Source organism: Coloeus monedula (genome assembly GCF_965178545.1).
Source record: "Coloeus monedula genome assembly, chromosome: 4".
In the NCBI taxonomy this organism is placed as follows: domain Eukaryota; kingdom Metazoa; phylum Chordata; class Aves; order Passeriformes; family Corvidae; genus Coloeus; species Coloeus monedula.
Window position 1 is genome coordinate 27,117,662 of NC_138784.1, and position 23,734 is coordinate 27,141,395.

General features: G+C 36.9%; 1 protein-coding gene across 4 annotated transcripts in view; it reads right to left on the reverse strand.

The window, feature by feature from the left end:
- LOC309572321 (putative RNA-binding protein Luc7-like 2) overlaps nucleotides 1-23,734 on the reverse strand; it is a 32,619-nt gene that overhangs the window by 3,885 nt on the left and 5,000 nt on the right. For 2 of the 4 annotated variants that reach the window (XM_082280501.1, XM_082280498.1), the window contains 7 exons: nucleotides 15,661-15,755; nucleotides 6,207-6,305; nucleotides 5,277-5,387; nucleotides 4,477-4,620; nucleotides 3,257-3,433; nucleotides 1,146-1,237; nucleotides 242-271 (listed from right to left, as the gene is read on the reverse strand). In XM_082280501.1, coding sequence (XP_082136627.1) covers nucleotides 242-271; nucleotides 1,146-1,237; nucleotides 3,257-3,433; nucleotides 4,477-4,620; nucleotides 5,277-5,387; nucleotides 6,207-6,305; nucleotides 15,661-15,755 — 748 coding nt within the window. Of the gene's footprint in view, nucleotides 1-241; nucleotides 272-1,145; nucleotides 1,238-3,256; nucleotides 3,434-4,476; nucleotides 4,621-5,276; nucleotides 5,388-6,206; nucleotides 6,306-15,660; nucleotides 15,756-16,186; nucleotides 16,222-23,734 lie in introns of those variants that run through there. The other 2 variants (XM_082280500.1, XM_082280499.1) reach the window with 2 other exon arrangements.

Here is a 23,734-nt window from a genome sequence, read left to right on the forward strand (position 1 = left end):
TCTCTGTTTGAAGTGTTACTTGGGACATGAAGCTGCATTGTAGTAGCCACAAAATAGATGTAGATGTATAAACTCAGTAGCATGGTGGTAAATAGTGTACAAACGCACAGAGAGATGACTATGTAACAGAAAGCTTTGTTTGTAAAGATGGACATCTTAAACTAACAGTGCTAGACAAAATGTTCCAGCTTGTGAAAGGCTAACTTCACCGCTGGTATTCCTTGTCTGCAGATTTATATACCTTTTGGCATGCTTGCTGTGGGATCTGGACCTGAAATAAATGGAAAATAGTAATTTTTCTTAAGAGAATCTCACTATCAAATAAAGTGCAATTTATTAATAATAAACCAGACTAGTTGACCTGTTATGTCATTTCTTGTTTTAGTAGCACGTATTTAAAGGCATTTTATTTGATGTCAACATCTTTGTAACATGTTTATCAGGAAACACATCCTTGTTTTGTGTTGGTTGGGTTTTTTAAAATTTATTTTTGAGACTACCCTACTAGAAACCCAGAAGAATATCTAACCAGCTTTTTAATTCACATCCCTCCCACAGAAAAAGCTTACAGTTGAAGTCAGTATTCCCTTATTTCCTGACAGGCAAATAGTACCAGACTGCAAGAGATTTCAGAAATTCACACTGTTAACCTCTGAAACGTAACATGTTGAGAGAACTGTGGCTCAGGTTCCATTCCACTCTAGCCCCACAAGGCTTGGAAGCCACTATTTCATAGAAGAACAGGGAATTGCTTTCCTTAATCATACATTCAGCTACTTCCAATAAGGAAGATTTCTAACATCTATGAAGAAAATTGCTAAGAGATGTAAAGAGCTCATATGTGTGTAAGCTCACATCTGTCAGGTCTGAAAACAAGGTACACACCTGAAAATTACCTAATTTAAAAGACCCCTTTTTTCAAATATGGAGAAACAATACTATCAGTAGCTTTTAAAAAGGCTTTTTATGAAAACAATTCCATGTTTTAAGATTTAGAATGAAGTTCCATCTCAATCCTTGTACGTTTCCAAGGAATGCAAACTATTGTAATTCTGCAAATTTAGAATTGTGTATGAACTATATCAGAGTTTTCTTATTAAACATAAACAGGTCATAATGTACATGCAATTAAAACAGATCCCTACCTCCTTAGTTTCTCCCTTTCTTCTCTTTCCCTCTCCTCTCTGCGTTTCAGACGCTCCTGATTTCGTTTCTCCTGTTTATCAGCCACAATCCTCTAAAAGCAAAAGAAGGTATTAAGTTATATTTAAAAACTTCTCACATGAAGGTGCTATAAGAATAATCTAGACAGTTCACATTCAGTTCTTTCCCTCAGGCATATCCCCTTTTCCTTGTGTATATTATTCCCACTCTCTTCCTCAGTATATATACATGTATTTTCTTTTCTTGAAGAAACAGAAGTTATTGCAGAAGAGCTGCATGTGGGTGTTACACGAAGACCTGAAATATGCAGAGTTAAATATTTAAGTTTTTAATAAAGGGGAATTCAGAACAGTAAGTCATGCCTTTAATGTGAGAGTTTCCATGCCAATCCTATCATATTTTGGACACTGGGGAAAGGCAGAAAGGAATCAGAACTGGGAGAGCTAATTGTTTCTTAAAGGACTTGGTTGGGCCGACACCTAAGTTTTGAGGCTACTTGTTTCTGTACTGTGACTGTGGGACAAAGTTAGAGCAGATGCTTCAGCTGACAGCCCCCAGGGTGAACTCACTACTACTGGGGACAAGGCACGCTCAGTAGAGGGCCCTCAGATGTGGAACTCACAACTGGAGATCTGGCCAAACCCAAGTCTTGCCACCTTCTGGACATGATGCAAGAAATTCAACTCTTTGTAAAGACCTTCTTCTGAGAGGTGGAATTGCCCCAGCAGCATCTTGATTAGATCTCTGAGGAGAGCTCTGAGGAAGGAGGGGATAGTTATTGTTTTCTTTCTTTGTTAGCAAAGCACTTCGAAAGACTAATTTATTGATGCTTTGGGAATGTGAAATAGTTATCCATGCATATTTTTTTCCAAATGGTGAAAATAATCAGTTATTTCAACCCTTTATGTCAAATTATATCTATGTTTCCTTGTACAACATCAGCAATTTAACTACAAGCAAGGTTTCTTGTTCAAGTGACTCATTGCATAATTTCATGGAGGGATGAGAGGAAGCACACATGACCCGTTCTAAGGTCTAAGATTTAAGTTACACCAGCTATATTTAGGAGCCTAGATTGCCAACATCATCAACAGAAAGAGTCAGGCTCTCTGAAGGGTAAGTCACAGTACCCATGCAAGACAGCTGGAATATTACAAAACATAAACCAAGTCAATTTACTCAAATCCAGTAGCAGCAATTTCTGCTTTCAGGGCTTCAACCAATTTAGCTATTGTCTTTAGTGATTTCTACAGTTAAAATGCTTAATTGAGCTGTGAACTCCGTAATTTGTACATTAAGGTCATAAATGGCATCAGTGCTCATATCCATTCTCTTGAAAACTGGAAGTCCAGAATGTCATTCCAGTGTCTTTCTTCCAGCATATGATTTCTGGTCAAGAAAGGTTATAATATTCCAACTGGATTTTAAATGTTCAAGCTCTAGAGAACATGCAACCTCCCCATAGCAATTATTTCTGACTTCAAGATATACATAATTTGTATTCCCACTTTGGATAGCTACAGCGTTGAGTTGTTGGAATCTATTCAAAGTCCCTTCCTAATTTTTGTCCAGATAAAATAAACAAATTGAGTTTTAGTCATTCAACATACAGCAGGTTGTTTTGAGTCCCAAGCACTTCTTTACAATTTTTGGAATGCTTTTCCAAGTGTTATCATCCTCCTTACTACATGCTCTTGTATTTTCAAGAGTCTCCTTATTACTTTTAGGAGATCAATAATCTAGCTAAAAGCAAAGTTCATTTGGCTATCTCCCATGACTGCTAAGTCTCTTTCAACATTGCTGTTCGTTCAAAATACAGTTCTCCATTTTACAAGTGATTCAAGCTCTTTGTTACCAAGATGCATTACTGTGAATGTGTGTTTTAATATACCTCAGTGCAAAAGAGGTCATCTTACAAATCTATCCAGGTAATTGACGTTAAATTAGAACATTTAGTGTTTTCAGGCTAATGAAATCCAAAAGTTTAAAGTGATATGAAAAAAATTCACACACCCAGAAAGACATATTCCATTAAGGTCGTCTGGCAAATAATTAAGTAGGAGCACACACAAAAAATATAAGAATGATTTACCCTGAGTTCCTCAAGCTTCTCTCTTATTTCAATAAATCCCAAATGTAGTTTTCCTCCAAAGTGATCAGCAAGTCGTCTGTCGTTGTCATGAAGACCAAGATAAGCCGAGCACACTTCACAAACCCGTAGCTTCTGCTGCTGAAAGCTGGAGGCAGGCATAGAATTCCTGTATACTTCCTAGGGGGAGAAAAAAAAAAGCATTTGCTGTTACTTCTCAACGCACATAAACACAAAGATGACACTTTTCCAAAGATACACTACAAATAACCAAATACAATGTACACCAGAACACCTTTTAGTTAATTCACACTATTCATAAACCAACTGTCTCATTAAGATACAGAGCACATTTCCTTATTTTGAAAACAGAACATATTTAAAGGTAGGGCATCAGCAACTGGCTTTTAAAATTTAAAAAAAAAAAAGTGGGGCAATTACTATGTTAAGATTATATTACATGGAAGGATGAGCAACTTTTTCATGTACAACAATGAATACACATTAACACTACAATTACTATGTTAACGTATTATGAAAATACTATGCCAGCTTTAATTCTGAACCCCATTTAAAACAGTGTTAGTTTCCTGAGAAATCTATCTGCATTTTAGACACTAATTAAACACATTAAAGACATTCAGATGACAAACCAGCAAGACTGCCAGCAATCCTTCTGGTACTATGGAAACAACTGCAGATACTAGAAATTTCAGTACCTTTGTATAATACAATATGGAAAAGCTCTTGGTGACTTCTATCACCTGAACATTACAACAATCATTTTGACTTTCCTGATACACAGGACATGAGCTCTCTTTTAGTGAAGACAACGGATCACTTCACTGAAGCTTTCCAGTACGAGTCACATCAGCACAGCATGAGGTTATAACAGGGTTGCCACAGCAAGAGCCATGAGACCAAACCAGGTCAGTGCAACCATCAAAGCCACAAAGGTAGTGTCCACAGATACTGACCAATACAGCCAAACTAGGATAAATGCAGCATTTGTGGAAGGAAGTATAATTTTAATAGTATAGGAGTGTACCCAAGGGTAGAAACTTTAATTGTACAGGGTGCCACAAAGCAATTTCTTTAGTTTTATATGAAGCAATTAGCTAAGGAAGTGACAGAGATAAGATGTCCTGCATTACACAGAGGCCAAGCAATTTAATATTTGACCCTGGCCTCTCCATCACCCAAGCCTTACACAATCAACTTACTTCTGCTTCTCTCTTCTTTACCCGAGCCTTCTCCACTTCATCCATTACTTTTTGAGATTCTTCCACATTCCCATCAGCTCCGAGCTGTTCTACTTTGGCCAACAGTTTCCCAATTTCTTCATTCAATTCATGAACTCTTTCAGCCTTGAAAGACAAGGAAAAGCTTAACACAGGAAATGCTTTTAATTATGGAGAACAATCTGAACTACTACTGAGTTATGATACGCAAAATTGGAAGGATAGAATTAAAAGAAACATGCAGAGAGAACTTCTCCAAGTAAAAGTGAAACAGAAAACGCCTCTCTGCAAAAAACAAAGAAAAAGGCTGAGTTACCAAGCCTATGTACAATAACGGGAAAGGATTTTGTTCACAAAACTTCAAGTAATTCACGCTGTTGTCTATACAGCCTATTGCAGTCTTGGAAAATTAGTATTTGTACAACCATTCCTCCTAGCATTTGCATATATGTGCAGAAAAATGACAGGGTGGTGGTTTTTTTTCCATTCAAAAAAGATACAGAGAAAAGTACATCGATTTTTCTTTACTTTATGGAAGAAGTTTGGGTCAAAAAGTACAAGAATTGCTAACATTTCCTGAGGTCAAAAACATCAGAGAGGTCTCTTCCCTGTGTTCCCTTCTGTGCCTTAAAGGCAATTTTAGGGAGGATAGAGAAAATGTATTACTTTTCCCCTCTCTTCACTATGAATTCTTAGATTTGATATATTTTCAAAACTTGGAACTGGCTCCTTAGAAAAACTGACCTTCAAAAAGACAGCAGTAACTAGTTTGACATGCTTACCTTAGCTGCAACTTCAGCACTGATCTCTTCCTGGGTTTCTGCTAGTCTTTTCTTAGCCACTTCTGTTCGCCGGTCACAGTCTGCAATAAATGACTGCAGGTGGTCCATTGCCTAAAACATCAATAAGAACAAGGATCAACACTGTCAAGAATATAAATATTTCATTAGCTGTAAGGCTTCTTAAGTTTATTAAAGCTTCACTTTTGCAAGTTTTTATTAGTGATTAGTGAAACAATAATCTACCAGTTTATGCTGACTAATCATACATATTAATACAAATGATTAAAAAAATTATAGTCTACACATTGTCATAGTTTCTAAGTATTTGCAGAAATTTGGAAGTGAATCTGTCTTAAGACATCTCAAAGAAGAAGTGAGTATTTCTAGTAGGCATTAAAATTCTTGAAAATCTATCCAGGATCACTTCATCCACCCACTACATGCAATACTGAAGCTTTTTTCCACTAGGATTTTAAGCTATTAAGTATATTAACCATCCCTCCAAATAACAATTAAAAAACCCAAACCCTTTTGTCCTAGCAAAGACTAACTTCCTAGCTGGGAGTTCAAAACAAATCTCCAATGCAAAATTACTTTCGTTAAGTGTAGAATTTAAAACTCTCTTCAAAGCAGACACAGCTTTAACATTTGCTTGCTATTTGATAACACTAAGACAGCACTCAGGTTTATGATACTCTGAGAGGCTGTTAACAGTTCTACCTAGAGATGACTACCACACAAATTAGCATATAATCACGAAGAGGCAAGTATCTTCATGTAAGTGTGCCAAGAGTTTTTCTGCCTCTTTATAAAATTGCTTTTCAAAAGTCTTCCTTCAGTCTGTACCAAAACTTAACATCTGTTGCTCAATTTATCCACCTAGGTACCCAAACTAATGCTTCCTCTGCACCATTAAGACAAAATACATACATCAAGCTCAAAGAAGAAATCTTGATCTTTGGATGCTATTTCATAGTCTGCCCTTAATGCCAGGTCATGCACTTTCAGGCATTCTCCAAGGTCCATTCTCTGAAAGACAAAGGCAATGTGGTTTAACTTTTCAGAAGTGTTACAAGGAATAAGGTTAGCATGATTTTCTTTAACAGTCAAATATCCTGAAGCAAGTAATCTCTTCTGTGGGAATGAGAGTTTAACAAAGCTGTAAGATGACAGGTCTTTGACAGATATGCACAAATCAAGAAATAACAGAACCAGAGAGAACGAACAACTTATCATGATGGCTGTTTGCATTACAAAATATCATTGATGTCCTGCAAAAATGCTGTTTTACTAGAAGTTCAAAAAAAGTGACTGAAGTGGAACATCATGTATTGAACTTGGAACAGTTTAGCAGAAACAAGTTCCATGAAAATAACTGGCAATTAAATGGTCAAATTCTTGACCTGAACCTGTCTGCACACTCTATGATAATGTGTTTCAGTTATAATCATCACCTGAAAGAGATATAACCACAGCACCATTGTAAGTGCTGCTTAAAAAACATTCTTGAAACATTTCAAGTAAGACAGCCAAAAATCAAATCCCTGCAAAACATTTTGCAAATGAGTGAAGACGAGCTGAGTGTTGGACCACGTTCAAGAACCATGGAAGAAAAAGTACAGATATTCCACTTGTAATCTAAAACCATTCTAGAAAGGGCAGGAAGGAAGCATGAACGTAAAAGCAAGTAGGCTGCATCACTGATCTTGCATACAGTGCCACTGAGGAGAGTGCCCAGATCTTACTAGGTAACAAATACTGGTTATACATTGAATTTTACATAGGAAACAGCATAAGAAATTCTAATTCAGTCTGTTCATGGCAAGTCTGGTAACCAAGAGCAATGTGCACTTGACAAAAAACAAATGAAAGAACTCCACCCACAACCAACCACCAAACTCCACCCCCCCAACCCCTAAACCAACCACCCCAACCAATTTGTAATGGAAACAAAATTGAATAAACCCAAAGCAACCTCTCTGCAAAAGCACAGGCTGATGTAGAGTCATTGGATGTGATTGATTTACAGCACTTAAAACTAGCAGAGTTTCAGTTAAGTCTGCTCTTGGCACTGCTCACTTAATATTAAGAAGAATTAATCCTTTCTTAACACTGAAAGCGCATGATGAAAATTGAACTCTGATTGAAAAAGCTGTTACTGTTGTAGTTAAAAAATAATTTTAAACCTAAAATAATTAATAACTTGCATTGTGAGTTTTGTAAATAGAAGATGAATGTTAACTCGCAAAGTGCTGCAAACCAAATGAGTGAGGGTTTTGTTGGGTTTTTGTTTGCTTGTTTTTAATAAATAAAATACTTAGATTTAAGTAAACAACCCAAGCTTCCTAAGTATAGTAAAATAAATAAACCCCAATTATTTTAGTCTTCTCAAATTTTTACTTGGACTTCCAATGAAACCATTAACTTTTATGGAAGTTGTTGGTTTATTTCATATAGAAGTTTCAGATAGAGAAAAAAAACCCACCGGTAAAACAAAGAATTTTGAACTTGAAAAGGTTTTTTATAAACTGCAGTTATTTAAATCCCCTTCAGCCACCATAAATCTGTTTTCCGGAAAACATTTGATTGCAATAGGGAACATCTGACTGCAATGATAAAGGAAAAGATTAGTTTTTCCTTTTGCAACTATACAGGACCTCAGCAATTTTGTTAACTGATGCAAATCCACAAAGACCTTGAAGCTGAGCTATGTATTCTAGATGTCTCTTTCCAAGTCATGCTGACATTATTGAAACTGAAGCATTTTTTCAGGAAAGTACTTCAATACTTGGAGAGCAATGTGAAAGAACTTTTTAAAATTATCTGAAAATTAGACACTTAAAAATTATCCTAAAATTACAGAAAGATCAACTTTATACTGATTCATTTCTTATACTGAGTAAGGTCTTTAAGGCTAAACTGTAAAACTCAAGGCCAAGCCTGTCTGAAGTTAAACACTTAAGTTATAAATGCATAGATAAGGCTAGTGACATACTTGAATAGGTCTGAATACAATGGCAAAAAGCTTGAAACACATCCACCACAGCAAAAAACCACCCCACTATTCTAAGATGCAAGCTGCATGAAATTCCATCACACACTAAAACACCCCAGAATCCCCATAACACTACCATGACACGCTGTTCACTTTACATGTGTTTTATGTTTCTCTCTGTTTGGGTTGGATTTAACCTCCACAAAACAGTACATTTCCTGATTTCTTTGCTTCTTCCCGAGAATCGTGAATCCAAAGCCTGAAAGGATGGTAATTAGCCTGAGCCAGCATTACTACTGAGAAATGTTCTGTCCTCCTCTTATCCCTGTGCTGTGCCACTCCAGGCTGGCACATCTGCCTGTGCTGTTGAACACAATCTGGGTACTGACTGGGTAAAAAGTATCTTAGCAAACCAAACAGAGGCAAATTTTTTAGCAGTGTGCCTTTGTCCAACCTGTTGGGCAGCTACACAATGTGCTGGCAACATGTAGAGGACAACACAGTAGTGGAAGAAGCTGGGGTCTCTTACAGTATCAAGATGGCAAATTCAAAAGCTGTTGAAAACCTTCAGTAATGTTAACGGAAATTTTGGGGGACAAGGAGTGTGTTAAAAAGGATTCCTTTTTGTTAAATGCTTCAGTCACAAGAAAAGAAATTTTGGCTCTCCTTCCCCCGTTTGACCCAACAGCACTGCCTTCTAAATACTCGCACAGCATAACAGACAGGGAGCAAGAACAAGCAGGCACAAGAGAAAAGGATTCTTTATCATTAGTTTTGCTGCTGAAGAAATTACATCATTGTTGGAACTGCTCCTTAAAACAGCCTATACTAGTCCTGGGTAACCTTTTGAAAGTCTTCACAGAAATAATACCACTAAATGTCTTTCATAAGAGTTCTATTAGCAAACCCCAATGTAGAGAAATATAAAAAATGCATCATGTTTAAAACTCTTAAGTAAGTTTGCATTTAAATGCAAAAACAAGCTGAAAAGCACTTCTGCTGGTCTAAGTTATGCAACGTCAGGCAGAGACAACTCATCCTGGGGATGATTCATTACTGTCAAAAGTCTATGCTGTATCATGATTGCCAAGAACCTCAATAAGCACAGAGCAGCTTGTATTAATCTGGTATAATATGGGTAGCTGCAAAGTAGATGGACAGCAGATGAAAATGGACAGAAGATACAGTAAGGCACATTATTTTCCTTTTCCACAAGTCTACCTTGCAATTTGGTGCCAAGACATGCCCTCCCCCCCAGAGGCAAAGAACAAGCATTGGTAATCAGCCATTTAAAGATCAATCACATTTGAAACAGAAGATGGCTAAGAGGGAGACCCACATTCAGACACTGAGTTAATGGAAGGCTTAAAAAGAAGAAGATTACACTCTTTTTCACTGTCAATACACTGACTTTCAGACAGACTTACACTACTTGAAAGTGATTTACAGAGGAGTTCAGACGAACAACACAAAGAAAGGTGAAAATATCCAAGTCCCCAAGCTAGATGTAACTAAACTTCATTGAGCAAGCTAAGCCATGCTTTGGGTCTTTTTGCAGTTTTCTGCACTTTTACTGAGACTAAAACCTGAAGAAAAGCCTATATATTTGGAGACTCTTTACTGCAAATGAAAGTTATTGCTGAAGATTAGTCTAGGTAACCACATACAAAGCAGGCTATCAGGAGTCTTTTTGTTATTGCTGAATTCCACTTAAGAAACTAGTGCCTTCTAGTACTTGCTGACTATTTTTTGGAAAAAAAAATTATTTCTCAGTGTTAGACAGGCAATTAAAGCTGCTTGATTTCCCAGAGCTGAGGTTTAAAAAACTTCATATTGAAAAGATTTAGTAACCATTTTTGTCATCCCATCCACGAAATAGACAGAATGCCTTTGGTATAATAAAGAAATAGGGATTACACACAATTAGTTTGCATAGCACTGCTTCAATCAAATCAGGTACAAAAAAAAAAAATTATCACATGAGTTAAGTATGGGTTGACAAGAAGAGCTGGCCAAGGATCTTGCAATAGAGAATCTGTAGAGTTTATGTGCAAAATAAATGTGCACCCAGAGTAGCTGACAAATAACTGAATTGGAAACTAAACCCTGATGTGATGCTGTTTCTGGAACATGAAATTAAGGTGGGGTTCCCCCCCACTGCGGAAAGAGCACAGAAAAGCTAAAGGTACTTAAAACAGAAAGGGCTGATGTTGAGCCAAGTGTGACACAGTAGCACAAACTATCAAATGCTTCTAAAAACAGCAAATATCTTTGATAGGTTTTTGAAAGAAGATACTCTGGGCAGTGTTGATGTAGATATTTCTTTTTAGATATAAAGATACCAAAGCAGTTCACATTCAGCAAGAGGAGAATTGTTTGTTTGTTTGCTTAGAAAGATCTGACATTGCTAAAAATTTATACTGAAGGAACCACATCTATTTTACCAAACTGTCAAGGCACTACTAGGGTTTGTATGAGAACACTTACTACTGATAAAAAGAAGCTGAAGATAGACTCTTTGCTGAGATCTTCCTTATCCTGGAACTCATTCTTCAGCTGCACTACCAGTTTTGTTTTGAACAGATTTCTAGACTTGTGATAAAGTTCATCCTTTCTTGTAGGCAACATGTATTTAGAAGGGGATTTAAGTCCTGTGACTTCACTAACAGTTAACTTTTGTAGGACTTCACTAGCAGGAAAGAAATGCTGAGCAAAAAAGATGCAGAAATTATTAAACTGAAGACCTTAGTAACCCCTGAATTCCAGGTATCTGCCGAAGTATAACACTTTTTAAAAGACATTTCTCTATGTAACCATAGTTTCACTTCTCAAGACTTCAACATCTTAGAACTTCACTACCAAAATTAGCAGTGGTCTTTCTTCTTATTAAATGAGATATTTCAGTGTTTACGTAGTATTTGTTTTTGTAGCATGACTATAAAATATACTAACAGTGAAGTTGATAACCATGCAGAAAGTAACAACGCCCCTCTTCATTGCAATAAATTAAACCCATTAAAATGGAATGTGGTACAATCACTTCACCTTCCTGGTGGTCACAGAAATTAAAAATACATTTCAAGAGACTGACATGATCACTTGAGAGGACAACAGTGCACTGTAAAATTCATCACCAGTGGGCTGAAGGCTACAAACTGAGGTAGCTTATGCAAGCGTCATTTAATTTGATTTGCTAAGCTGAAGCAGTTCACGTGATCAAATCAGCCCTGAATTGAAAAGCTGATACCCTCAGACACAATGCCTTCTAACAGCTTCTAATGCTTTTTCTAGAAGTACAGCATAAAATCAGTCACACCCCAAAACACAAGTTTTAAGCATGCAAATAGTTCCAGAGCCAATGGGACTACCGGTAAATAAACTGACTACAGATTAAAACTCTTTACTAACACCCATCTGCACATGGACTATCCAAACTTCTCTTCCACAGTAAAAGGAGATACAGACAGTACATTCAGTGAGCGTTAACGGATTCAGCCCACCTTGAGAGGGATACTCAGGTAAACTGCATCTTTTTCTAGGCTCCACTGCTTAAGATATCTTCTGACTTCAGTGGAAGCTTCAACACCTAGCTCCTCATCTGAAATCTAAATTTAGATGTCTTAATCTAGAGCTGAATTCCACTCTTAATAAGCTTAAAGTTAATAATGTATTCAAGTATATTGCTAAACCAAGGTCTTGATTAACGTCGTTTTAGTCAGTAAGAGTCCTGAACAGCTGCATGCAATAAATTTAGGAGCATCTAAAGATATGCTTAACTGCAGGGTGAGCCAGAGCATACTTTGAGGTCTGTATAAATAAAATGCAAGAAGTAATTTGTCTCAACAAATACACATAAACACAAAACTAATTCACTGAGCAGATAGGAGTTTCTCAACCATTGTTTGCAAGACCATATATAGTATTTGTGAACCTTTTTTCATCCAGGAAGCACAATCAAGCTGATAAAAGAGCCAGATCGATGCAGAAGCGTTGGGATTTTCCAAGACAGCTACTGGGTTACTACAACTATTCAGGACATTGGTACTTAATAATAGCCTTATTAAAGGTATTAGTTTTAAATCTTCCCACCTTGTCGTTTTCATTAGTACTCTGCTATTCATTCAAAAACATACAAAGGTAGAGAAAACACACAAATCTTGTAAAACCTGCAGAAGACAGCACAGACCTTACTTACATCCAGAGAACATTGCTTAACAGGTTCACACCATTACGGGGGAGTCATCTGACTCCTACATATGCAGCTTCAGTCCCAAACTCGTATTAAGGATCAACAAACATTTTTGTAAAGAAAAAACCCGAACACTCACAACCAAAAACTCACCCCAAACCAAAACAACCAAAAACCACATAGTCTTATCATCAGCAAGCATTAAGGGTAAAATTAAGAGTTAACCCTCTATGGTGCACCAAAAAAAAGAGGGGAAAAAAAAAAAGCTAGCTTTAAGTAGGCAAATTATTCAGTGTCTCATGAGCCAGGGTTTACAAAGTCTTACTAATTTCTCATTATAAAATTTTCAGCTCAAAATGAATGAGCAAACTCTTAAACCACTGACTTATATATGTGAACTGGTGCCCAAGTGATCATTATGAAAAAGCAGAGCACCAAAACATGAAAAAGTGATAGTTAAAAATAAAAATAGCTTTGGTGAGAGGCATTGTCAAAAGCAAGTTCTAAACAGACACTGTCCTACAACCTTGAATACAACTTCTGTGATCTTACCAATTAGTTTACTATGTGCCTCACACAAACTTCATTTCAGAACACATTTCAGAACTTCAGAACACATTTCACATAAAAAGATAATCACAGAGCACTATAGATTTGGAATTTAATAAAACTGAAAGAGGATGCTAACAGTTTTATCTTTGTTTGCATTTTTGCTGCTGAGATTCAGTATTCTACATACGGTTTCCACATAGCCCATTATTCCCACTGCCCTTAGAATAAGGCCACAAAAAATCCAAACTAATACTCTACCTATCTCCTCCCAGAACGCAACACAACATCACCTCCACCAGGCAGAGACACCTCTGACTGCCTGACTTGAAATTGCCAAGTCTACAAACCCAGAAACTTAGTAGCACAAAAACATATCCATAAATAAAATCCCTAATCAAAAAGTATACATGCACTACCTTTACCAATACATACTGCACCCTGAGGAACATGGCTTTTTATTGTTAAGGGAAATCAAAGCCTTTGCAGAGTTTTGGGAATTTGGCCATTAAGGGAAAAGAACACACTAAAATAACAGGGCCTACTCATATGAGTCACTTTGTTTGTCTTGTGTTATCTGTGAATGTCCTCCTTGACTGCTTTTGAAAGAGTGGGTGGACTAGAAAGATATAGCAGTCTCCGTTTCGCAAACAGGAACAGTAATATGCAGCACCTAGAAACTGTAGATCATCTTGTGACACACAAAAAAATGGCAATTCACGTCCAGTATTTTACTGATAATCTAGTCAATGTAGAGACTTAACCTCAAATTATCCCCAGAGAACTTACTCTTTCAGGAGCATTCAGGAACTTGAATTAAAAAAAACTCACTCAACTTCTGTTACCTATAGATCTTGAATGTGAAGATGCATCAAAATCTTCCTATCAAAACTCTGGAGAAAACTTCACAGTTATTTTCTAAATCAGTGACCAACTGCTCAGTAAGACTCCATGTTTCTTGCCCTTTTAAAAACTGCTGTTAAGAGAGAAGGTCCGTTCCTGCAGATCTATGACCAGGTAAATAGCAGAACATCACAAGGTCCAGGTAAAGCCTGTCTCTTTTGAGTCCCCTTTCTACTACTCCCACTAAAAGGATTAAACTAGTCATTGTTTTTCTGGACCCAGATTTACATTGTCGAACACATTTTCTGGCAGGATGACTAATTGCATGAGGAAGGGAAAGATTAATATCCTCTAAAGAAGCAGTTTTGTTTAGTATTCCAAGAGCCGCAGCAGAATCTGGTATGAGGCTGATGAGAACTTCCAGTGAGGATTTAAACTGTGCCAGCTGCCCCAGCCTACACGACTGACCTGCAATGTAAGAGGCGCTACTACATGACACCTATGACTTTCATAGTTCTACAGATAAACATTTCTTCCTTGCAGCTGTTCTAGAAATCTTTGCTTACAGAAATTGGACCACAATGAAAAGCTGTCAAATGAATCTTTGACAAGTCTCTTCTTGTGGATTATTACCAATGCCCTTTGTATGTTTTTATAGCATACTGGTACGTCCCAAATCTCCCCCAAGCAGGAGTTATTTTGCTCACTACACAACCAAAACACCATCCAACACAACAGATGGGTGAAAAGAAACACATTGTTCTTCTCCCTTTTCCCCCATTTTTTTTGGACAGTAATGCACAAACCAGTTCAAAATAAAACTATATACACATTGATACACAATACCACTTCAAATAATCCTTCAGACACATTTCCCAGTACTCATTTTCCCCAGTGCCAAAGGGTAATGCCAACACCAGTGAAAAAAGCTACGCTAGCAGCATTAAGAACAGTAGGCATGTGGGACTCCCTTGTATCATCATACTCCATCTCTCTACTATTAATTATTCTAACATCATCAAACATTCAGTTAAATAATCAATGAAACATCACTCACCTGCCTTTCACAAAAAATAAGCTACCTTAAACATGGACTACAAGGGAAAGTACAAGCACACCGACAAAGCTATTGGCATGCGTCAAAACCCCTTGTTTCCTATGCTCAGGTAGTGGAATTTCTACTACAGAGTACACAGAAGTCCAAGTCAAACAAGTTACTAATATGTCATAAATGGAGATTTAAAAATTGCTTTAGAATTTATGACAATGGCACAGTAACTGGATATTGTACAGTAAGTGTCAACTATGATATTAAACTAATCTAAACTTTTAGAAATGTAATTATTTGAACTTTCAATTATTTTCATTAAAATATTTCTGAAGAAAGAAAAATCTCTATACTCCTCTATACAAATATATCCGTGGAATACTTTCCCACTACAAAATAACTTTTTAAGAAAGTAACTTCATAACTCATGCATACAATACATTTTATTTCCTTCTATTTCTTGCAACTGTACCACTTTAAGGCCACTTTGCTATAGTGCAATTCATGTAAGTAACGTTATTTGGCTTTTCATGTTACAGTAAACAATAAAATTTAAGTAATAATTAGCATATAGAACAGAAGAATTCTAAAAATTAACTTTAGAACCCATAAATTAGCTGTTTATGAAAGTTCCTCTGAACTACCAGAGAGTGCTAAGTAGTCACTGAAAACCATGAAATTAAAGGAGATACTACAAAGAACAAATGCAATTCAATTTCTCCACTCTTATCTAAATAAAACACGAGATTTAGCTACATACAGTTCCAGACAGCACATCATGAGGGCAGCAGTTGAGAAGGTGGCTCTTGCACACTCTGTCATCACTGAATTTGATTCGCTGACGGGTCGTGTCACCTGCAGTACAGAAATCAGCACATTCCAGGTCAGAAATCTGAGGCAGTCAAGACACATTCTGCAGGTTACATGCAAAGCGTTAACAGTGCCCTGTCACATAGTGAAGGTCTACGGAAACTAGAACTTAAAACACTCTATGCTTCTTTGCCAAGTAACACCAAAAACACGAATGTGTGTTTTAATGCTCTATAATGCTATTTAAAAATCCTCTCACACTTCCCCTTCAAAAATGCAGCAGGAAAAGTGCTTGAAACCAGAAAGTCAGTATTAGCTCAAAAACACTTTGATACAATAGCATTTGTTAAATGAGCTTTATAATGCTCTGTTCAGACTTTGCATGAAATAGTGATGTATTTCTATGCAAGGATTAGCATATAAAAGCAGCCTCATAAACACAAAATGATATACATTGAATCTTCACCAAATCCCACCTGATACTCATTTTATGACTTTGCTCTTGGATGCAATGCACCCTTTAAAATCTGATGGGTAGCATAAAGAGTTGGCAGAAGAATGAAAAACAAACCTGAAAAAAAAAATCAGTCAAACACAAGGGCATAGCCTATATGCAAAATATTTTAGAGGTGTTTGTGTATCTCCACATGATAAACCTTTTCTCTTTTCTCTTCTACATGCTGTTTGTTGGACTGGAACATCTTAATTATATCTTCATTGTAGCAGGTTGCAGCTCCTGCATCAGCAGAAGCATCAACCTGCCCAGACACTGAGGTCCAATTGCAAGGTTAAATAACCCCTTCTTGGAGCAAGACCTGAAGTCTTCAGAACAAAGTAACCAGCTGGTACTCTGGGGATGAGGGCTGAACATGTTTCCCTTTGAGTCATAACATAATTGTCACTATTTGAAATTCAGAAGAGAGATCACTGCAATGGCTCTCTTCTTGTTAAGACACAGGCATGATAAAATACCTTAATCTCTCTAAGGATGCAGCCTTTTTTTTTTTTTTTAACATAATTTGATACGATCTCTTATCATTGAAAACCTACTGGTGAATTACTGAAGCAAGAAGGGCTGCTGGGAGAAAAAATGAAATACAGTGAACTCAAGATAGCAGCCTCTTCCATTTAATCAAATATTTTAAAGAGTGTAGATACATTTCACACTTAGTAAACTTTTTTTATGGCTTCATGATTTAAAACTCTAAATTTCTAGATTTGAATCTATTAAACAATTCAAGAAGCCATATTCATTACAGAGGTTAATGACAACAGAGAGGAATAAAAAACCCGTATCTTTTTAGTCAAGCCTTTCTTACTACTATGTAATCAGATTTTTAAATATCCGTTCTATGTATAGGATGCTAACATATAACATTTTCAGATGGGCCATGTTTCAGATTCTTAAGTAAACAAAAGTTTCCATAAACAACACATGCTTAATTTGCCTGCAGGATACAACAGTTAAAACCTGTAACCCACACACCAAAGAGCTTCAAAGCAGTTCAACAATAGGTTTTCTATAGGGCAACCTTACTGCTTAATTATACTTACACTACTAAAAATTTAGAGTAATCCCATAATAATCATGCCTGCTACTGCAGTAAAGAGTTTTGCTCTTCTTTTTTTCCTTTTTTTTTTTTTTCTTTTTAGGAGGTGGATCTTTATTTTTTTAAACACATAACTGCGCTTGTTCCACATTCATTAACACATCTGAAAAGTTATTGATAACTCACGGCTCGGCGAATGCGGGGCCTTTCTGACACTCCCTTGCAGATTGATGTAGGCAGGCAAAGATACATTGAACCTTTATAAATAAAACAAGGGGCCAGATTGTTCAGTTTGTATAGAATAATAGACTCTGCCAGCAATTTTAACACAGCATCTAGAAATACATGTTGACTGTAAAGATTCTTCTATATAAAGACACATCAACCAAATAAAGAAAAGTATTTAAAAAAAACCCCACAGCTGATGGCCTAATAGCACTAACCTATCAGGAGTCAAGGAGTTATCAAAACCAGAAAATTGCTCAAAGACTCAGGTTCCTTAGGTAAAGTTGGCAAATAGTATTTTCACAGACATTACCTCACAACAGCTTTTTTCACATCTCTACTACAACTAGATACTGACACTACTGCTGAAATACAGTGTTTTTTTCATAAAAGTGACTAGCATGATAATCGTAATTACCAACCTGAGGTAACACCACATAGGGGGGGGAAAAAAAAAAAAGGTGACAGAAACTGATCAACAACAGCCTCAAGAATACTTTACACATTTGTATTTTAAATCTTTATTCTTTCTGCACTTTGCCTTTATTCAAGCATTTAAAAAACCCTTACAAACAAGACTGGGGCATTTACCTTTTCTTTTCAACAAAAAGCAATTTCATACATTTGTATTTATTTTTAATCTATGCTGCTTCAGAAGGAAAAGTTTACCAAAAAGAAAAGGTGTCATATACCACATTCTAACAGTGATTGAGTTCTGTGTCCCTCTGGCAGCTCATTTGCAAGTCTGATAGCCTCAGAAGAAAATGCTTTTATTTCTCCATGAATTTAGTGAGTTCCAATATTCCTAAACAGTGCACACCTTTTGACAAGAACAGAAGATTTATTCTGCTGCTGACCTACAGATGAATCATCCAGATTGGGTGATGGCCTGGGATCTACATGGGTTGCTGGGGGGAGGGCAGAATAAAATCTATGGATCCACTATGCACCTGACATTCCACCTACAGCAAAGGAGATTTATGCACATGTCTTCAAAGAACTAAACCAACACAAACAGATGTGTTCTTAAGCCAAGGACTTTTGCAGTTCAGCAGGTAACCAAGATGCTACTTCTCCTTGTCAAACTGTATGGAAGTTGATACCTTCTTTGTATGGTCAAACAAACAAGTGAATGCTAAATTTAAATAATGAGTATCAAAAAAAGGCTTTATATATTCTGTAATAAGAAAGTAATACACCCAGGACCCAAGCAGCTGCAGTCATCTAAGTTTTAGAAGTACTCTTAAACATTTATAAAGAGGACACTATCACTGATAGTTCAGACCTTATTACAAATTCTACTTTAATAGGTAAATAATTAAATTAGCTCAGAATAGCAGTTTATTTAACCCTGCCTCTGAAGAATAGCAGAATATTCAACTACTTGATCTTCAACACTCATGCTCACTAAAGAAATTAATTTACCAGGGCATTACAGGAGTCAACATCTATTACTGTAAGCCATCCCTGCGTTTCCAAATAGATTTTTTCCACTAAAAAACCCCCATATGGCTGATAAAATTTACATGGAGAAAATATATATTAATTTTCTCTCAAGAAGTATCCGTTTTAGCTTTTCTTAAAGTACCTGTCCCAAACCACATTTCTCTAAGAGATTACTTTCCAGGTGAATGGAGAACTTTGCAACAGAACTGAAACCATTCAAGAAAAAAAGCAAAACATCAAGGAAATTTCTATACTTGCACATTTCATAACCTTTACAAGCATAAGGAAACTGAACACAAGAGACACAAATATTCAAGAGATTATGGCAGTAATGTAAACTGTCTAAATGAACTTTTCTATTTTGCATAAAACATACTGACTACAAAATTAACATCAATATTCAAGACCAGTGCATACTGCTGATTAAGGAACATCCAGAGGTTAAGATCACAAAGTGCACTTGTACTACACAATTCACTTTGAACTCCCAAGTCTAATCTATTAACAAGCCTCCACAATGTCATTCCTGTTCAGTACATTTTAATCACAAACCAGCAGAACGAACACTTATGCATCAACAATGCTCAGCATTGTAACATGCTTAAACAATGACTTCTTTGATCCAGCATCTCTTACTATTCTGATGTATCCTAATACACTACTGTCAACAATCCCAATGCACTGATGAGAACTACCCTTTATAATCCAACTGTAACCTCTCATCATAAACAAGTGGTGCAATCCATGCAAAGGAAACATTTTCATGCTGCTGACTTCCTGAATTAAGATACATCAACAAAAAATGGTTAACTTTCCACCCAAATTTTTGAAGCATGAGTCCCAACATGTTGGCAAGGGACTCTGAAAGCTTTATTCAAGAAGAGCTACTAACTGGGTGGAGTATGTGTTTAAAAACTGTTTCAAATTCCACCCGCAAAGCAAGCCCTGTATAACCAGCATCCAACATCATTATTTAACTGAGGCTTATGCAGGCACAGAAGATCCTGTTCCTGCTGCAAAGTGAATTGGCAGCTAATTCTGATACTCTTGTCACTATCCCATGTCCTGACCCTAACATTTTTAGGGTAATACTTATTTCTAAGCAGGACTGCTTCTGTTTTACACCACAACTGAAGTAACACTTAAGAGTGAAGAACATAATGAAACCATCCTTTAGCTAATGCATTACAAGTGGAACAAATACAGAAATGTTTTTCCTTGAGGTATGAATATGCCGATTTGCTTCTTCATAAATGTCATTTTGGACAGCGTCCCAAGTAGAGAATAATTCCGCAAGTCCTTCACTGTTCCCATCATTTTTAAGGTCTAAACTATCAGAACTTCCTAACAAAGCCATAAAATACAGACAATTCACAAAACACAGTCATTGCTCTTAAAACCTCCTGATCACTTCCTGACTGACAAATAAAGCACCTTTTCATGAAGTTCATGTGTTGTGACTACTTTCAGATTTCTGAGCTGATTTCAATTCAACATTTTGTGGAGATTTTGCAGGAATTCTCTGCCTTTATTGCTGATCTGTATTTGAAAGCAGAGCTCTCTCAACAACGATCTATCAAAGTTTAAACACATATATCACCGTCTATCTCCAAGTGTAAAGCAAAGTGGAAACCAAAATCTACCTACCCTGCAAATACCAACATCAACCCTCCACCCATTGTTAAGTACACAGAAATTCTTCAATAATCCCATACTAAAACAAATTTAAAAATGGGTTAGAGGTTCTAGATTACAGCTCTGTTCCATATAAAACATACCACCAAACACGGGATGATTAAAATAAGCACAGGAGTGTCACTTCAGTTCCTCCCAAACAATGAGGACAGAAAAGTCACACATTACTAACCACTGCTAGAGATAACTGAAGCGTAACCCAGAAAAAAACAGTTACAACATGAACAGATGCAAAAAGGGTATCATAAGCTTCAAAGCCAGAACAAGATGATCCACACTAAGAAAAGTGTGTTTGCTAGTAACAGCCAAAGAACTGAGTTAAAGACTTCACACACAGCACCTCAGCTCAAAAAGCTAGCAGGTGAAGCAAAAAGAGGTGCTGACTGGCACTTCATACATACAGGTTCTGTCTAAAGGCTCCAGAGATTTTTCTGCTAGTCACAGCACAGTTATTTGTTAGGATGCTTGGGAGAACCTTTTCATGACTGAATGTAAGTCTCAGAAGCATGCACAAATTCACCTCTTAGGAGAATCTAATTAACTTTGCTCAATTTTTGTATTTCTAGACTGTAGTCTAATTTTGAAGTGGTAGCAAGTATTTTAAAAACCCAAACCACCACCACATTTCTTTGCAACAGTTAAGTCTTAGCAGTTTCAAGACGTTGTGTGGCACCAGGGCTGTTAGGATCTGTTGTGTCTGCACTACTGTCACAAGTAATGATCCTGCTTCACCCTCTGCTTCCAACCAATTCCTCAGGTTGACTCCAGCACTCACTCCTGCAGCAAGGCAAGAGCATGTAACTGACCTGGTGGAAAATGAAACACTTCGGCCAGATAAGCTGGTTCAAGATAAAAATGGGATCTTTCCCATCAGTTCTTCTACAGAGAACTTGTCAATCTTTGCCCATTTCAACTACATTCTGGGGAAAAAAACCCCAATCCTGGGGTTACTAGTATCAATTGTTAACGTTTCACTCAATTTGTAAATGACTCAATTTATAATTATGATATTATCTGTAAGGCTAACTCCTGTTTTCTAGAGAACAGGGATGGCAAAAGCAGGGTTTACCTATACATACTATTAAAAAAAAGTCTTCTCAATTTTACAGTTGAAAACCAGTATTTTAAAAAATAAAAGTCATACTTCTCTATGTGCTTAGTCCTAATACTCCTAAATGACAAGTTCCTGCAGCTCCAGTCAACAACAACCGTGAACTAACCTTTTAACTATCGACACATGGAATAAAAACTCCTTCAGCTGAAGTGTTAACAGTAAAAAAACCCGAGCAAACAAAAAAACCCATTCATATATAAGTACATAAAATTAGTACCTGGTTTTCAGCACGAGTTATTTCCCAATATTTGGAAAACCTATACTATATATCCAGTAATTTATATTTAAATCCTCTCTTGGTATGGCAGGTTATCAGTACTTGAAATGCCATTTAGAGAAGATTTTTTTTCAGCCTGCAGTCATGACTATATTAAATAAGTCCAGCTTTTTACTAGCATCAAAATCAGTGGCACTTTTAATTTTTTTTTATTTTGGCACAGTCCACATCCAATTCAGTTTTTCACTTGTCAGAGAAGTATGCAAGAGAAGGTTAACCTACGTAATATGCAATGTGTTTTTAAAAACTTACTTGCTTTTAAATAATAATTAATAAATAATTAATAAACGTTTTGTCCAGGTGTATAAAAGAACCATTCCTGCCCTTCACACATTTAATTGTATTGATATCACCAACAGAATTGCTTTTTAGATAACCCAGATCTATTCTAAGAACTGCAATTAATTCACTGGCAGCTCCTCAGAAGCACCTGCCAGGTCCCTTCAGTTTCACTCTCTGTCAGGTATCTGTTACATGAGCAAAGGCGGGCACAGAGCAGGGGGCACTGGGCCGGGCAGCTGCCAAGAGGCTGCCCGAGCCCCACATCCTGGCAGGTACCAGCCAGCGATGCCATGTGACTGCAAGTGCATCTATGCTGCTGCCAAAACTCAGCCAGGGGAGGAAGCAGGCTGCCAAAGAAGCCCGGAAGCTCTCACGTCTCCCTGCCCACAAGCACAGGGCCCTATGGGAAAGGGTACAGCCAGGGGCATGCCTGGAGCAGCACACCCACTTCTACATGGCCACATGTTGGGCAGCCCTGTTTGACATGAGGAGACTCCTCTCTAACACAGTTGATTTTTCATGAATATTCGTACAGCTTGGTGGGTATTTTCTGAATCACTGTGACCAATACGGAACTGTGCTTTCTAGGCATTCTTGGAACTTAACAGCAAATCCATAAAAACACTTTAACAACTACATCTTCCAGGCTTTTCCGTTTTGGCCCTAGGGACACCAGTTATAATAAGCATGCACATAGTTCCACAAATTACAGCCTACAGCTCATCTCCTAAAACCATGTTTGAGCATCTCATTGCAGATTTTTCAAAACCATTTTCAGAACACCTTCATATATTCTACAAATGATACCACAATCTAAAAGGGGAAAAAAACCAAACCAAAAAAACCCCTACATACATATATTCAGGCACAGCCATTGGTTTTAAATTTACCTCTGAGTTTTTTCTACTCTCACTGAAGAGATTAAATGTTTGATCTACCTCTTCTACAATAAGTAAGATTTTTAAGCTTTCATATTCTAGGCTTCTCAAAAAAACCCCAACCAAAAACACCCGAACAAGACAAAAAATCTGCCAGACTGTGTAAAGTATAAAACTAAAAAGCACATTGGTAATTTTGATCAATATAAAACAAAAACATCACCCGAGAGAGAGTATTTTTTCAGAAACTCTATTGCGTTTTAAACTCTACTGCATTGCCAGGCAGAGCAAAATCAAAGGCAATGGGGACAAGCGGTGAAATTAGAGCTATGATCTACCAAGAAATTTAAAAACTGGTGCACTCTAAAGAAAAACTGCAATTTGCATCTTAACAGAAATAGAGTATTTGTCAAAGCTAATAGGAATAGAGAAAAACCTAATGACCCCAAACCCCACTAATCTCAAGGTTAGCAATATTTCAGTGACCTTGAGCCTGGCCTTGGTTTTATTAAGTACCAGCTCTGAAAAAAAGGGTTAATTTTCAATCCCTGTGTACA